This window comes from Argopecten irradians, chromosome 5 (assembly GCF_041381155.1).
Source record: "Argopecten irradians isolate NY chromosome 5, Ai_NY, whole genome shotgun sequence".
In the NCBI taxonomy this organism is placed as follows: domain Eukaryota; kingdom Metazoa; phylum Mollusca; class Bivalvia; order Pectinida; family Pectinidae; genus Argopecten; species Argopecten irradians.
The window spans coordinates 7,677,895-7,694,035 of record NC_091138.1 but is presented as its reverse complement, the minus strand read 5'-3'; the positions used below and the strand labels follow the sequence as shown (position 1 = coordinate 7,694,035).

Below are 16,141 nucleotides of genomic sequence, written 5' to 3'. Positions count from 1 at the left end.
ATCAAGGAAATCTTTAAAATTCTTGAAATAAAATCATTGCGAATTTAATTCAATTTCATTCATAGATTCTATTGTTATATTTTCATAGATATTAACAGAAACATATATTGTGTAGATATGTATCTGATATTAAATCTGAACACTTATTGAAATAAGAATTAATCAATATACATTTAGATAAGTATTAACACAGGTAACTTTTACAGGTAAATTTACCTGTTGGCATTGGGACTGCTTTTAGGAAAAAGACTATAACCACTGTCACAACAAACTATCCTACAGGTAAATCCAAAATGTTGGCGTTCAGAGATACACCCGATCCTATACATACATGTAGCATGGGTGATATAAAGTGATTAAGTCGGTGGAGCAAGTCAGCAAGACCAGCCGTGCATATCCTCATTACCTTGACTTCTTCTTAGCATGTCTTAAATATCAAACAAAATATTTGGTTTAATAAAGAAATTCATTTTTTATTTTTCAAGTACAATTTATTATATAAAAAATGACACATTTGTTAAGTGTGACATATTCTTCAATTTATATAAAGGATTTTCTCTTTGAAATATATTCAAGGCAAACCAACCTGAGAGTGGTTAGGGTCGAGCATTAGATTATCAAATGAAACATTCTACATGAGACTAATTACAAGCTAACTCAAATTGTTGTCATGATTTCTCAGATACTGTTTCTGTTGATTTGTCTGTTAAATCCTTATATCCCAGTTTGGTCCAGTTTTCTTTTGCCATGAGATTTCTGAAAAAAAATCTTGCATTATTAAGGTTATGGACAAAACTAATAAATTTGTCATAATCTACTACCTATTAACATACTCATAAGGGCGAACGCTGACCAGAGAAACACAGACACTCACAGTCACCTACCCTATTTGACTTTTATCAAAAGTATTTTTAAATCAATATAAAGTTACATTGTATCAGTTCACATACTCATAAAGTTATATCTCTTGTTTTCCTTTTAGATAAATGCACATAAATCACAAATTGGTACTGTAACATTCTGATAACAAATATGAAACTTGGGTACATTGTACATTACATGCAAATGATATGGATTTGATCTCATAAAAATATGTTAATACTTTTATCTTGTATCATGTGTTTTGGGCAGCCCATTTTAAACATATGCATGCCCTGGATGCTTATTATTACAAATAAAATATTTTGTACCTATATGGTTGTACCTTTTTCAGAAATTTACTTACTTGTCCATTCTACATCCTAGATATTCCTTGGCTTCAATTCTGCACTTATCATTCTCTTGCTTGTTTGCTTTCAAACATGACATGTACTTCATCATTGAATTTTTGCATTCGCCTTCAAGAAAGGAAATAAAAATACTGTCAAGTGTCAACGTGGGTCAAATTTGGTTGGATTGCAAGATTTTCACATTTAAGGGGCGCAGGAAAGCAATTCCAAGACCAGCCCCATCCATCCCCCCATCCTATTGTTTGTTGGAATATGAGCTACATCGTACCTAGCTGCAATATTGTAGCTCAAAAGACTTTTTGAAAGAAAATGGTGTCGTCTTTAGAGCTATAACTGGTGCCTATTACTGCTTATGGAGCAAAGTAATGATTATGCAAACCATTATAAAACGTGTGTTTGTATTTTATCGTACTTGTTTGATATCGCTTACCTACTAGGCAATAAAACTGAACCATATAAACTATCAAATTCTCAGCAAGGCATTAACTTTTTACATAATACATGTATATGAAGGTCTTTCTGAAGGGAATTTATACGACAAGTCCACAAATTGTGAATTTGACGTCTTGTGAACGGTACGGTAGATATTAAGAATGGTAGTTATGTTTGTTTTGGACAAAAACAATATGTAAATGCATGTATACGCATAAAATAATTGGAAACCTACAAAAAAGTATACGACAAGTCCACAAATTGTGAATTTTTCGGAGGCAGTGCTCCACTACGACACATAGGGACCAATTCGTACAAAGCCAAAAGGTATAGTAGGCCGGGTACGTATATTCGTTCTACATTGTAGGCCTACCTCACAACTTATGACCACTTACATGTGGTCTGACCTAGCTACCTCCAATAGCGTTCTTATAACTTTAGTGGGTCAGAAAGTCAGAATCTTGTTTGGCCTGTACTAGTGTAATAGAAAAGTAGAAAATCAAAATGTAGTTTGTGAACACAACACTTTGCATTTTTGATAATGCAGGGGTTACTATCACTGACGTCATGTCCACCCCTGGACTATCTCGTATATATATATATAGTAGACAGTAGCAAGGACGTATATGAGAAGGATAAGTCACACTGAGTTTTGGGCAAAGACAGCGCAGGCGCTTTTGTGTTTGTGCACTGACCGTGACGTTGGGCGACGACTGATTTCCTTTGATATCCGCCGCCGCATCCTTTTGATGTAGCATGGGGGTGCGAGGGTTACCGTCTTACTTTCTGAAGCGTGCTGCCATTTCATGAGCGGTCGTATTTTTTAACGATAGTTTAAGACATTTCTTCTAAATCTTCCGTCTTTAAAGCAAGTTATAAACGTTGTGAAATTTAATTTACTTTACATTGGCGTTTCGTTTGACTCGATAAGACAAGTATTTGTTGAGAAAAACGGTTTTTTATTCCCGGTTCATAAGCGTCTCGCGTGGTGTTTAGTAGTGTAAAGAGACAGACACGAATCCTTCTCACTTATAAATCCTTGACAGTAGGTTAATAGATATTTTTCTAACCAGAAGAAAACGCCTGCTGGCCTGTGCACAGGCGTCTGCTTCTGGTTTGATAAAAATAAAATAGCCTATCCCTACTATATACTAGGGGTAGGATATTTTATTTTTCCAAAACCAGATGCAGACTGGCAGCGCCTATGGCCTGTGGTAACGTCAGACTCCAGGGACGAATTGGGTCAAGCGACTGCCAGTTAACATGTGGCTGCCAAGAGAAATGTCACTTTCACCGGGGAAATTATGTATAGAAGTTCTTCACCTTCGTGATCAAGAGGAAAACTTCCTTTGTCCGGGGGTCTAACATTCAGTCGTCTTGCTGGGGTTGCCATCGTCGCAATTGCCGGATACAAAGACTAGAGTGATCTCCCCTGTCCAAATTCCCAAAATCATAGAACCTCTCATTTGATTGGCTTCTTTAAGTAGCGATAAACCAATTGAAGTGTATGTTACAAAAAGACAAGAAAGACTGGTTAGCTTACACAAAAGGTAACGTGCAGTTTCTCCGGGCTGCTGTAATTTAATTTAAGGCCTATTTGTGGCCCACATAAACATAGCTTATTCTTTTACGATCGAAATCGATTCTTAAACCAAAACATGCAGATTCTACGGAATAACATGTCACCCAGCACGTCCATACTTAACAAATACTTACAGGAGGCCTATATTGAAACACTTCGTCGACTCCTACTACTTCTACTTTAATGTCTTATTTCGCCAAACTGAAGATAATGTCAGATGTGGCGAATAAGATGAAATCATAACTTACATGAAATGACATGTAGCCACATGCGCCTGCTTCTGGATTAAAAAAAAGAGAGAAGAATATATAGCTAGCCTATAGCTACCTGATCAGCAGTCACCATCCTTAGATCAACAGTTGGTTGCAACATCAATCAAGGTTCTAGCCTACAGTCTAGGGATTCCTTAAAGCATTGGTTTACAAATTAAATGAACTGTTTATATAAATTGATAAATTTATTGAAAGTTAATCAGTATCGATATTATATCTTAATTCATTGTATGTAGGATTTATAAGTGAGAAGGATTCGTGACTGTCTCTTTACATTACTAAACACCACGCGAGACGCCTATGAACCGGGAATAAAAACCGTTTTTCTCAACAAATACTTGTCTTATCGAGTCAAACGAAACACCATTGTAAAGTTTATTAAATTTCACGACGTATATTACTTGCTTTAAAGACGGAATATTTAAAGGATATGTCTTAAATTTTCGTTAAAAATAATCGACAGCTCATGAAATGACGGCCCCGCTTCAGAAAGTAAGACGGTAACCCTCGCACCCACAAGCTACATCAAAGGCTGCGCCGGCGGATATCAAAGGAAAATCAGTCGTCGCCCAACGTCACGGTCAGTGCACAAACACAAAAGCGCCTGCCTTGGACTTCCCCAAAACCCAGTGTGACTTATCCTTCTCATATACGTCCTTGATTGTATGTACAATATAAATGACATCTTCAAACAGTAGAAGTATGTATAGCAGCACATGCATTAAAATTCTTGGTCGGCCTACTAACAAGAATGTTATAATTCTGGTGAAAAAGATATCATCGGAAGTACATTTGTTTCCAACATTTACAAGACGTGAACCATAAGGGTCTCCAGCGTGACATCTTAAACCTATGACTCATTTATTGTCAGAAGTTGTTTTCATGGTTGAACATCAACATCTTACGCAAACAGCAAATACAACCAGATTCAGTAAAGAATATAAAAAGATATTTTAAGCATGGAACTCTCTTAAAAGTGCATCTATGCTTGTATTCTTTAACTGTGTGCAAAGTTCTCTGTGCATCCATATAGTAAATATCATCAAGATATTTTAAAAATGTTTTAGGTTCCTATTTGAACGTTTATCTATCTAAATGTATATATCATTAATGTCCCTTGAAGAGTACATGTAGGCCTATTTAATTCTAACTGGGACTGTTTTTAAATGTATCTGATGTGACAGCTGTTTTAAGTCATGGTCATAAGTTACACTTAACTGTCTTAGTCTACTGAATTGTTTGGATGTTCATATCTATGTGAGAGAATAGTGTTTCTTTTTAGAAGACAAAAAAAGAAAGCAAAAATGGATTCTCTAATATACTGAAGCACCCTTTCTGATATGTGTTAATTATAATATGGTTATGATATAATGATATTCTTCTCTTTTCAGTTCTGTTCACAGCTGCAATAGCATGGGGATGAGATGGCAGCTGTATGATCCAGATTTTTATACAGATGTCTTTGGATTTGAAGATGAAGAAGATGAATCTGATGAAGAAGTTTATATATGTAAATGTTCTGGCAGAGGGAAGACTAATGAGGAACGTCGGATTCCAAGAATTCCTTATATTAAGTCTCCTTTTCTGGAGGTATGTTAAGAATGTGTATGAGAGTAACAGTCCATTGGGCACTGGTATTGTATTTAAGCATTGATGTTACTATTTTTTAACTTCATAGAGGTATGAAAGAAATTTTGTTTTGCAAATAGTGTGAATCTGCGTAGCGGATTCTCACAAAGGTTTGCAAACAAAATTTATTTCATACCTCTATGAAGTTAAAAAAAAATTACCTCAATGCTTACAATTAATTTTTCAGACTACTTGATAACATGAAATATGTTGAAATGTACGATTCTATTGGTTTTCAAATGGACTATTTTTCTAAATCAATACACATCATCGAAGGGCCGGTGAGCTTATGTCATGGCGCGGCGTCCGTCGTCCGTCGTCCGTCGTCCGTCCGTCCGTCCGTCCGTCCGTCAACATTTCCTATAAATCGCTACTTGTCCTAGAGTTCTGCATGGATTGTAACCAAATTTGGCCACAAACATCCTTGGGGGAGGGGGAACAGAACTTGTATAAGTTTTGGCTCTGAGTCTCTGACCCCCCGGGGGCAGGAGGGGCGGGGCCCAATAGGGGAAATAGAGGTAAATCCTTTAAATCGCTACTAGTCATAGAGTCGCTACTAGTCATAGAGTTCTGCATGGATTGGAACCAAATTTGGCCACAAACATCCTTGGGGGAAGGGGAACAGAACTTGTATAAATTTTGGCTCTGGCCCCCCGGGGGCAGGAGGGGCGGGGCCCAATAGGGGAAATAGAGGTAAATCCTTTAAATCGCTACTAGTCATAGAGTTCTGAATGAAATGTAACCAAATTTGGCCACAAACATCCTTGGGGGAAGGGGAACAGAACTTGTATAAATTTTGGCTCTGACCCCCCGGGGGCAGGAGGGGCGGGGCCCAATAGGGGAAATAGAGGTAAATTCTTTAAATCGCTACTAGTCATAGAGTCGCTACTAGTCATAGAGTTCTGCATGGATTGGAACCAAATTTGGCCACAAACATCCTTGGGGGAAGGGGAACAGAACTTGTATAAATTTTGGCTCTGACCCCCCGGGGGCAGGAGGGGCGGGGCCCAATAGGGGAAATAGAGGTAAATCCTTTAAATTGCTACTTGTCCTAGAGTTTGGCATGGATTGTAACCAAAATCAGCCACAAACATCCTTGGGGGAAGGGGAACAGAACTTGTATAAATTTTGGCTCTGATCCCCCAGGGGCAGGAGGGGCGGGGCCCAATAGGGGAAATAGAGGTAAATCCTTTAAATCGCTACTAGTCATAGAGTTCTGCATGGATTGGAACCAAATTTGGCCACAAACATCCTTGGGGGAAGGGGAACAGAACTTGTATAAATTTTGGCTCTGATCGTATAAATTTTGGCTCTGATCCCCCGGGGGCAGGAGGTGCGGGGCCCAATAGGGGAAATAGGTAAATCCTTTAAATAGCTACTTGTCCTAGAGTTTGGCATGGAATGTAACCAAAATCAGCCACAAACATCCTTGGGGGAAGGGGAACAGTACTTGTATAAATTTTGGCTCTGATCACCCAGGGGCAGGAGGGGCGGGGCCCAATAGGGGAAATAGAGGTAAATCCTTTAAATCGCTACTAGTCATAGAGTTCTGAATGGAATGTAACCAAATTTGGCCACAAACATCCTTGGGGGAAGGGGAACAGAACTTGTATAAATTTTGGCTCTGACCCCCCGGGGGCTGGAGGGGCGGGGCCCAATAGGGGAAATAGAGGTAAATCCTTTAAATCGCTACTAGTCATAGAGTTCTGCATGGAATGTAACCAAATTTGGCCAGAAACATCCTTGGGAGAATAAGAACTGAGTTTGTATAAATTTTGGCTCTGGTCCCGGGGGGCAGGAGGGGCGGGGCCCAATAGGGGAAATAGAAGGTAAATTCTTTAAATCGCTACTAGTCATAGAGTTCTGTATGGATTGTAACCAAATTTGGCCACAAACATCCTTGGGGGAAGGGGAACAGAACTTGTATAAGTTTTGGCTCTGGCCCCCCAGGGGCAGGACGGGTGGGGCCCAATAGGGGAAATAGAGGTAAATCCTATAAATCGCTACTTGTCCTAGAGTTTTGCTTGGATTGTGACCAAATTTGGCCACAAACATCCATGGGGGAAGGGGAACAGAACTTGTATAAATTTTGGCTCTGACCCCCTGGGGGCAGGAGGGGTGGGGCCTAATAGGGGATTTAGAGGTTAATATTAAAATTCCTTCAGAAAAGAAACAATGAACCTGTATTCAGAACATTACTTGGCATTACAAACCAGGTGAGCGATACAGGCCCTCTGGGCCTCTTGTTTTAAATCAATACACATCATCGACGTCTCTATTGTGACGGCATGAATATGTCAGATTTTCGCACCATTCTTAGTATTCATAGTATATGAAGAAAAAGAATCTGCCAAACAGAGAGTTGGATTTAGTATGAAAACAAATAAAAATTAATCATAAGATATGATGTTACTGACAGCAGTAAAGGTCAATACATAATTCAGTGAAAATAGCAGAAATACATGCATATTTTTAGTTCACCTGAGACGAAGTCTCAAGTGACCTATTCAAATCGCCTTCTGTCCGTCGTCGTCCGTTGTGTGTTCATAAAAAATTTACATTTCCAACTTCTTCTCCGAAACCGCTGAAGCAATTTCAATGAAATTTTGTACAAACCTTCTTAGGCATAAGGCCAATCAATAATGTGAATTATATGGTCCCCACACCCATGGGACTGTGGGAGGGACCTAAAGGGGTAAAATTGAGTAAAATTTCAAAAATCTTCTTTTCCACTCACAGATGTGGTGAAATCAAATACTCTTCATAGATAGGAAGGTCTCAAGGCCCTCTACAAAATTGTGATTTATATGACCCTGGGGTCTCAGGTTTCCCTCTGTGAAGGGTTTAAGTTTACTAAAGTTTATGTAGGAAAACACATTTTTGAGCATTATTTGGTCATTTATAATAGGAAATATGTCAAATGGTGTCAGAATTATCCCCATGAGACGGCCATTGAATCCTATCAACAAAATTTCATGACTGACCCCAGGGGCCTTAGGGGCAGGGTCAAAAGGGGTCAAATAGGCTATAACTTCAAAAATATTCTTCTAAAATTCTGGAAATGGTAGAATCATACTCTTCATAGATGAAAGTTAAGGTCCTTTACAAAAATTGTGAATTATATGACCCAGAGGGGCGGTGTCAAAAGGTGTCAAAATGGTTAAAATTTCAAAAATCTTCATCTGAATTCACAGAGTTGATGGAACCAGATACTCTCATAGATTGGAAGTCTTGAAGCCCTTTACAAAAATTGTGAATTTCATGGCCCTGGGATATCAGATTTTCCCTTGGGGAGGGGGTCAAATATTATAGTTTATGTAAGAAAAACACATTTATGAACATTATTTGCTTAGTTTTCATAGGAAATGGGTCATACTGATTTAAAATTATTAGTCCAAAATAGCATTTGAACACCATATCCATATTGATCCTGGCCAACCCCAGGGGCCAGAGGGACGGGGACAAAAGGGGTCAAAATAGATAAAATTTTAAAAATCTTCTTCTGAATTCACATATTTGATGGAACTAAATAATCTTCATACATTAAAGGGTCAAATTGATAAAGTCACTGACTGACTTCAAGGGCCTGATGGGCCAATATATAGTGTTTATATGTACCGGTATTTGTTTCATTCTGTATCTGAAATCAGGTGACCGTTAAGGCCCATGGGTCTCATGTTGAGCATTATTTGGTCATTTTCAAAGGAAATAAGTCAAAACTGTCAAATGTTGTCAGAATCATTAGTATGAATTGCCATTGAATACTAAATAAACCATGTAAATTTGAGTAAAATATATATTTCAGACGTGTCAGATACCTTACTAAGTAATATATATCAGTTATTGTGCAAATGTGTCAAATGAAATAATTATAATGGAAATTCCATCTTTCTGTATTTTGAACCGGCCCAGTCGAATTTCGTAACGAGTATAGTAGTGTTGAACATTAGTGACCTCCCACAATGCACTGTACAAATGTAAACAAAATGGTGGGTCAAAAACGTGGGTGAAGCGAATACAAACGAAATCTGATAGAAAACAGTGTACGTCAAGAGTCAGTTACGTGCACGATTTGGAAAGTAGGTAAATACAAATGGATCGCTGAAATGCAAGAGACGGGAGCAACTCCCCACTTTACACTTGCGTGATGTACATATATGCAATAAGTCAGGAACCTCACTTCGCGGCAACCTGTCGAATGAAAAGTCTCGTTTGACTTTTGACTTATCATTCTTACGGTAAATACAAATTGTTTTATAACAAATATGGCTTAAACTTCATTTTTTCAACCATCGTAAATTAGAAAATAATCTTAAAATGTGGAAAAGAAATATTCCTTGTCATTTCAGCAAGTTTGTTGTTCATTATAACCTCGCTTTCGGCCAGCTTTCGTTTCGTGTTACAAAAATAGAATATGACAGTCTATTTTTATCATTTTTTGAGGTAGGTATTCCCCATGTTTTCCTGTCGTTTTAGATAACCAATCATTGTAATAAAATATTCAGTAAACAAACATCTGAAAACCATATCTAAGCATACAGAACAACTTATTTAAGGTTCATGTCCCTTTAATATGAATTGCCATTGAATACTATTAACAATTTTTCCACATTTGACCCCCAGGACCTGAGTGGTGGGACCAAAAGGGATCAAATAGGCTAAAACTTCAAAAATCTTCTGAAATTCCAGAAATGGTAGAATTAAATACACTTCATTGTTAGAAAGGTTTTTTTTACAAAAATTTTGAATTACATGACCCTGGGGTCTCACTTTCCCCTTTGGAAGGTGGTCAAGTTTACTATAGTTTGTATAAGGAAAACATATTTATGAGCTTTTTTTGCTGAATTTTTATAGAGAATGAGTCAAACTTTGTTAGAGTTATTAGCCTGAGATGATATTTCAAAATCATCTATGTTGGTTCTGTCCAACCTTCGAAGGGCAGAGATATGGGGCTAAAATGACAAACATTTGAAAATTAACACATCTTATTGAATTAAGCTGACAAGACCTTGATTTTCATTCAATAACTTTAATTTAGGAACTGCAAAATATACCTTCACAACATGAACCATCTGTCAGGAAAAAGGGTAAAGGGAGAGGCAGGATACTGAGGGAAAAAATGGAGAGGTTACCTGCTGCTACTGGATTGGAAAACTTTGGCTGTAGGGAAAACTTTGAAAGACAAGTAAGTTTTATATGTGATAGGCACAAAAAGTCAAATGCAACTTGAGGAACAACAAAACATATGTTGTCTCCCATAATCAGAAGTTGTGCTTATTCAATTCATAGTTTTATTCAAATCACCTTTCAACCATAGCCTGTCATCATGGTATCATTTGCTCGTAAACAATTCATACTGTCATGAAATTTCATATGCAGGCTCGATCCACTTTGATGCATTGAAAGTCTGATAAAAAAACATGATGGATGACAGAAGCAATCTTGGATTTTGACAGTTGAAGTTTGTAATGATTACTAATCAGGAGTGCTATTTCTCAAAAGTACAGAGGGGAACTCTCTAATATTTAATTTGTAGGTTTCTCTTCTTCACCTATGTTCACTCAGTAATCATAGTAAACAAATTTGATAAATTGACATTTTTTTTATATATATAAACAGTCAAACCTGCCTTATCAACCTTCTCTATATAAAGACTACATGCTTACTAAAACCTGCACTTCTTCAGGTTCCAAAATGACCAATTGCCATAAATTTCACCTGTGTTTAAAAACCACATTGCTATAAACACCATGTTTTTGTAGATCTCTTTGGTGGTCTTTATAGACAGGTTTGACTGTATGGTATACATGTATATAGTAACTATCTTAAACAGAATACCCTAGGAATGCTGGCTATATTGTTTTGCTACTTTTCTATTATGTTGTATAGGTGTTGGAATAATAGATCACTGATTTCTGTGAATATCTGTTTTAATTGCTAAATAGAGAAGTGAACCCATGTTTCTGGACAATAGTTCCTTTGTGGGCACTGCAGCTTTTGCTGTCAGAAAGATCAGTCCTTTTGCCAATTTGTCGCAACAATCATCTCGACCACCTCCAAGTCCCCACTCATTTGAGGAAGACTTCCCATCCTTGTCATCTTCACCACATTCTTCACACAACCAAAGACCTGTCTTTGTGGTACCAAAGGCTTCTGGACTTTCCGACAACGACAGTGAGTCAGCTAGTTTAAAGGACCTCAACAATTTGGCACAGATCTTCAAGGATTCTGCTTCTGTTGGGAATAGTTCTTCATCCTCTTACCCAACGTCACCAGAGAAATCAAGTATAGTTACCTCCACCTCTGGTAGAACTACCACATCCAGTGAAGACGTCGTGCTTTACACTAGTGACAGTGAGTCAACCTACAGTGAAATGTCAGAAAATATGGCACAGGGCAGTGTGGTCTCCTCCACATCATCGGGAAATCAGTGGACTGTTACTCAGGGCAACATTATCCAGCTGGATGGACTGCCACAAGAATTTGACATGTCAACATTAGAGGAGCTGATTGCTCAGTATGGCACCATACAAGAGATGCAGATCATGGAATGTGGGACCTCAGTTTCTGTCAGATTCAGGTAAATATAATGATAGTAATAATCTACTCACAGTAATGTTACACAATTTAATCACATAACTGACCTCTTATCAGTGTTTGTGCTCATATATTTTGTCATTGCTTTTTGTGTGATGTAAATATTTATGTATAATTAAGAATGTTGTTTCAAACAGTTGTATTACATAGCATAATATATTGGATGTAGACAAAGCTGCCGGCCATTAAACAGGGAGTTACAGTAAACCAACTTAATTTTGCGGCTGCTAAATTTTCATGATTTCCATTTCAAAACATCTTTGCAGAGATTAAATTTTGCTGATTCAAAATTAAATGGAAATACATTTGAACTTAACAAAGCAAGAATTGTGGAAGATATCAATTTACAGAGATAAACTTTGGCGAATTTACATTGAAATTAAGTTGCAGGCGAAAGAAAGCTGATTTACAGTATTATGTAGGCCAGGAATCTTGTTCTAAGGCTTCAGTTGGCGAAATGTGAGGGTATTGTTATTATTTGGCAATGATAATTTAATGGAGCACTATACATGTACATTTCTCATAATAAATAACTTCCTTTCATTGTACAGGTTTTCATCAGAAGATGCATGTGTATGGGTTGTGTCCTGTTTGGATGGTACCGATGGTCTATTTCCAGGTAAGATTTAAATATCATCATCTATTCTGTTAATTAGCCATAACCATATGGTGGGCAATTCAAATCCATTTTCGTACATGGTCTGTCGTCTGCCTGTAACCATTCTTGTTACCGCTCTTTCTTAGAAACGACTGAAGCGATCATTTCCAAATTGTATACATAGTTTGTAGTTAAAGTATAAAAAGCAGAGGAAAGATCCCATTTCCATTGTCAGACATAGATCATTCTTTGGTAGGTGCCACGATCTCTCTGTGATCTCTAGTTGATACTGCCACTAATTCCTAAAACACTTTACTGAGGAATATTTTACATGGCTGCAAGTCTTGCCATCTCTCCATCCTTGAATTATATCCAGATATTTCATTAGAAACCAATTGACCTATTTTTTTTTATTGTAATTGCACATGATAATTGCTGATGGTATGTAGATTTGTGATAGTAATAGTTTCAGATGAAGTTCAAATGATGACATCATTATAGATAATTAATTCTTTAGACTACTGTATAAAATAGAATTTTCAAGGGATTATATTTCCGAATCAATGCACATCCTCAGTGTGTCTATTGTGATATCATGATTACGTCTGCTTTTTGTGCCATTCACTGTGTTTTTTTCATAGAGATATGAAAACAGTTGGCCAATCAGAAGGTCAGATGCATTTTTTGTAGTATGAAAACAAAGAAAAGGGGTCAGGACTTGTGAGTTTCATAGTGAATTCTTCATATACTATATTTCATTTTGTGTTTTCAGAATCAAACAGGATCTTGCAGTGCTATAAAGTTGAATGAAGAAGATAATATGAGATTTCACCAGATGTCTGTTCAGCTATCCGTTTAGATGGTATGGGGTCTTAAATTAGTATGAATTCATGAGTTAAATTCATTGAAGGGTTCTCGGGGATGTGTTTTTGCCAAAATAGTGTTCAAATATTTTGAATTTATTTATTATTAACTGCCTATATGATATTTATTTTTCTATTGTTTAATGTGTATTATAAAATGTCTCCTTTTGTGGTGTCTATTTATAATTTGATATTTGTGGTGCCATGTAATGTCTCTTCTTTATTGTCTATCTGTAATGCATAGCTAACTACTGTAGTAAATACAAATGCCTTTAATACACATTTTTGATGTCAATTTCTACTAATTTCCAATGTAACAATCAATTTTTAACCACAAGAGCAGAAAACTCTGCAATGCAATGAGACAGAATACCTGGGGTTACATATTGACATCAGATGAGAAAATCTCTATAGTACTGCCCTATGGTTGTATTATCTACAAGGAAAAGTTAAGGAAGACATTGTCATTATTCTCCTTCCTTTTTATGAAACATTGTTATTATCATTTCATATTTCACTTTAAAAGTATTACCCCTGTTCAAACTTTGATATTATTGATATTTTGCATGACTATAATCACTTCTTTGGACCAGTTGAACAGAGCCAAGTTGATCAAACACGTACATGTATATGCATCATGGCTAACATTAGTTATTACTGTTGACTTGTAAACAGGTAATTTGTTGTGTAGTCTGTAAATTATGACATAGGTAAAAAAATGTACATTTGAGGAAATGAGTCCACAAGGATCTGGTCCCAATTGCTCGAAACAAAAGTGCAGACTTAAGTCAAAACTGAAGTTGTTCTCCTTATGTAACTTAATATATGAAAATTTCTGACTTAAGTTAGTTTTCGACTAAAGTTTGTTTCGAGAAATTGGGGTGAGAATATAATTCTGTCACTAAATAAGTAAAATAGCCTTGCCATTATGTGTACTTACATCTAGAACTGGTACTTCTAGCATTTGTTTGACCATATATGACTTTAAAAAACATACACATTGATTTATTTTTGACATGACATGCATATGGTGAGTTTAAAATATACGACTTAAATATTTCATAGATTGACAGTGCAATATCGAAGAATGTTACATAATGTAATATATAATACCCAGTATGAATTGTTTAAGATTGGCTGTGTATGATGAGGAAACCCATGTTGCGGACAACAATAGATTAATAGTTTACTATGGCATTTACATGGGTTACTGGTATGGTGCATGGTTGATGCAAAAATACTAAGTAGGATTTGTACACGCTTTGTATCATTTCCCTGTTTGTTGATACATTTAAATCATTTTTGTTTAAAATCAAATCTACACAACCAAATTCCAACACTGCAATGATACAAAAAGGGTAAGGAAAATGCATTTTAATCGATGAGATATTAGGTCCTTTAACACATCTGTTTGTAAAAAGCTCTAAAAATCATCACATATGAACATATAACCACTGGGTTTTTTTTTTTATTGAAAACGGTCCTTATAGAATAAACAGATGTTTAAGATTGTAAGCTTAGGAAAAAGTTATCTGGATTTTTTTAAGCCATAACAATTAAAACAATTCCAGTAAAAATTGTCAGTAATTTCAGATATACAATTTACAAAAGTGGTTTTTTATAAAGATGCTAGCATAAAGTGTCATACCATTAAGAATTTATCTTAAAGATGCTCCACCGCTGACAAATAGTATTTTTTTTCACTATCTAAAACAGGAGCGACGATTAAGTATTTTTCTTCGGTTACAAAAAATACTTACTTTACACCATTTTCACCATTGAAAAGGTCGAGCTTCTAATCCTACTTCAAGTTACACATATGAAAAATAATTATTTGCATCCTGAAAAAAATCTGTGGCACTATATCCTATATGGAATGTGATTGCGCATGCACCAAAGGCAAAATAAATTTATTTACGGTGTTAATTAGACATATACATACACGATTAAACACCAATTATTGTTCAAATGATGAATATTATTTATGCTCTGTCGGTAGTGGAGCATCTTTAAAAAATTGTAAATATTATTCAAAATTCACTGTCAGAAATATTGTCATTGTTGGGCATATGTTTAGCTTGCTTAAGTGTTTTTATGAAACTGTGTACTTTTACTCTTGACCTTTGTCCTTCAATATGCTTACTACATGGATATGGCGCATTAAAAAGTTACATGTGCCTTGATTTTAATAGACACGAATCACAAAGAGCTTTGAATATTTTACTCACCACAAACAATTACCAACATTTTTAGATTTACAATATGTACTTACAATGGATAGGTTTTAATTTTACGTGACAAATAAGAACAGAAAACGATTTTTGGTAGTACTGTCAAAAATCACAACATATTTACATCATGGGTTCTGCATGATTGTACAGTGCAGTGAAAAATGAGTACATTCTGCATGGTCAAATTGGCCACAAAACCTTGGGGGAGGGGGAACAGACCACCCCCGGGGAGGAGGGGCGGGCCCAATGGGGAAATAGAGGTAAATCCTTTAAGCACTAGTCATAGAGTTGTGGAATGTTACAAATTTGGCCACAAACATCCTTTGGGGAAGGGGATCAGATTGTATAAATTTTGGCTCTGGTCCCCCGGGGGCAGGGGGCGGGCCCAATTAGAGGTAAATCCTTTAAATCGCTACCTAGTCATAGAGTTCGAATGGAATGTGACCAAATTTGGCCACAAACATCCTTGGGGAAGGGGATCAGAACTTGTATAAATTTTGGCTCTGGCCCCCCGGGGGCAGGAGGGCGGGGCCCAATAGGGGAAATAGAGGTAAATCCTTTAAATCGCTACCAGTCATAGAGTTCTACATGAATTGTAACCAAATTTGGCCACAAACATCCTTTTTTGGAAGCGGAACAGAACTTGTATAAATTTTGGCTCTGACCCCACCGGGGCAGGAGGGGCGGGGCCCAATAGGGGAAATAGAG

General features: G+C 36.7%; 2 protein-coding genes across 3 annotated transcripts; one reads left to right on the top strand and one right to left on the bottom strand.

Moving 5' to 3' along the window:
* Positions 1 to 469: 469 nt before the first annotated feature.
* Positions 470 to 3,137, bottom strand: LOC138322761 (uncharacterized). Its single transcript, XM_069266850.1, has 3 exons — positions 2,985 to 3,137; positions 1,226 to 1,337; positions 470 to 756 (listed from the first exon to the last, which is right to left on the bottom strand). Exons 1-3 carry the CDS (start codon positions 3,052 to 3,054, stop codon positions 669 to 671), a joined length of 270 nt encoding a protein of 89 aa, XP_069122951.1. The 5' UTR covers positions 3,055 to 3,137; the 3' UTR covers positions 470 to 668.
* Positions 3,138 to 3,176: 39 nt separating this feature from the next.
* LOC138322760 (uncharacterized) lies at positions 3,177 to 15,539 on the top strand. 2 transcript variants are annotated; one of them, XM_069266848.1, is made up of 6 exons: positions 3,177 to 3,211; positions 4,907 to 5,105; positions 10,183 to 10,329; positions 11,090 to 11,724; positions 12,293 to 12,360; positions 13,112 to 15,539. In XM_069266848.1, the coding sequence occupies exons 2-6, from the start codon at positions 4,929 to 4,931 to the stop codon at positions 13,147 to 13,149; spliced, it is 1,065 nt and encodes a 354-aa protein (XP_069122949.1). In that variant the 5' UTR covers positions 3,177 to 3,211; positions 4,907 to 4,928; the 3' UTR covers positions 13,150 to 15,539. The 2 variants fall into 2 exon arrangements, with proteins under 2 accessions (XP_069122949.1, XP_069122950.1); XM_069266849.1 differs by lacking the exon at positions 3,177 to 3,211 and adding an exon at positions 3,219 to 3,623.
* The last annotated feature ends 602 nt before the right edge of the window (positions 15,540 to 16,141 follow it).

Coding starts and splice junctions, on each gene's coding strand:
- LOC138322761 (XM_069266850.1), bottom strand. CDS start 3,054: ATGGCAACCCCAGCAAGACGACTGAATGTTAGACCCCCGGACAAAGGA. Junction 1,338..2,984: donor TTTTCCTCTTGATCACGAAG/GTGAAGAACTTC, acceptor CCTTTCTTGAAG/GCGAATGCAAAAATTCAATG. Junction 757..1,225: donor CTAGGATGTAGAATGGACAA/GTAAGTAAATTT, acceptor ATTTTTTTTCAG/AAATCTCATGGCAAAAGAAA.
- LOC138322760 (XM_069266848.1), top strand. CDS start 4,929: ATGGGGATGAGATGGCAGCTGTATGATCCAGATTTTTATACAGATGTC. Junction 10,330..11,089: donor GGGAAAACTTTGAAAGACAA/GTAAGTTTTATA, acceptor ATTGCTAAATAG/AGAAGTGAACCCATGTTTCT. Junction 11,725..12,292: donor TCAGTTTCTGTCAGATTCAG/GTAAATATAATG, acceptor TTCATTGTACAG/GTTTTCATCAGAAGATGCAT.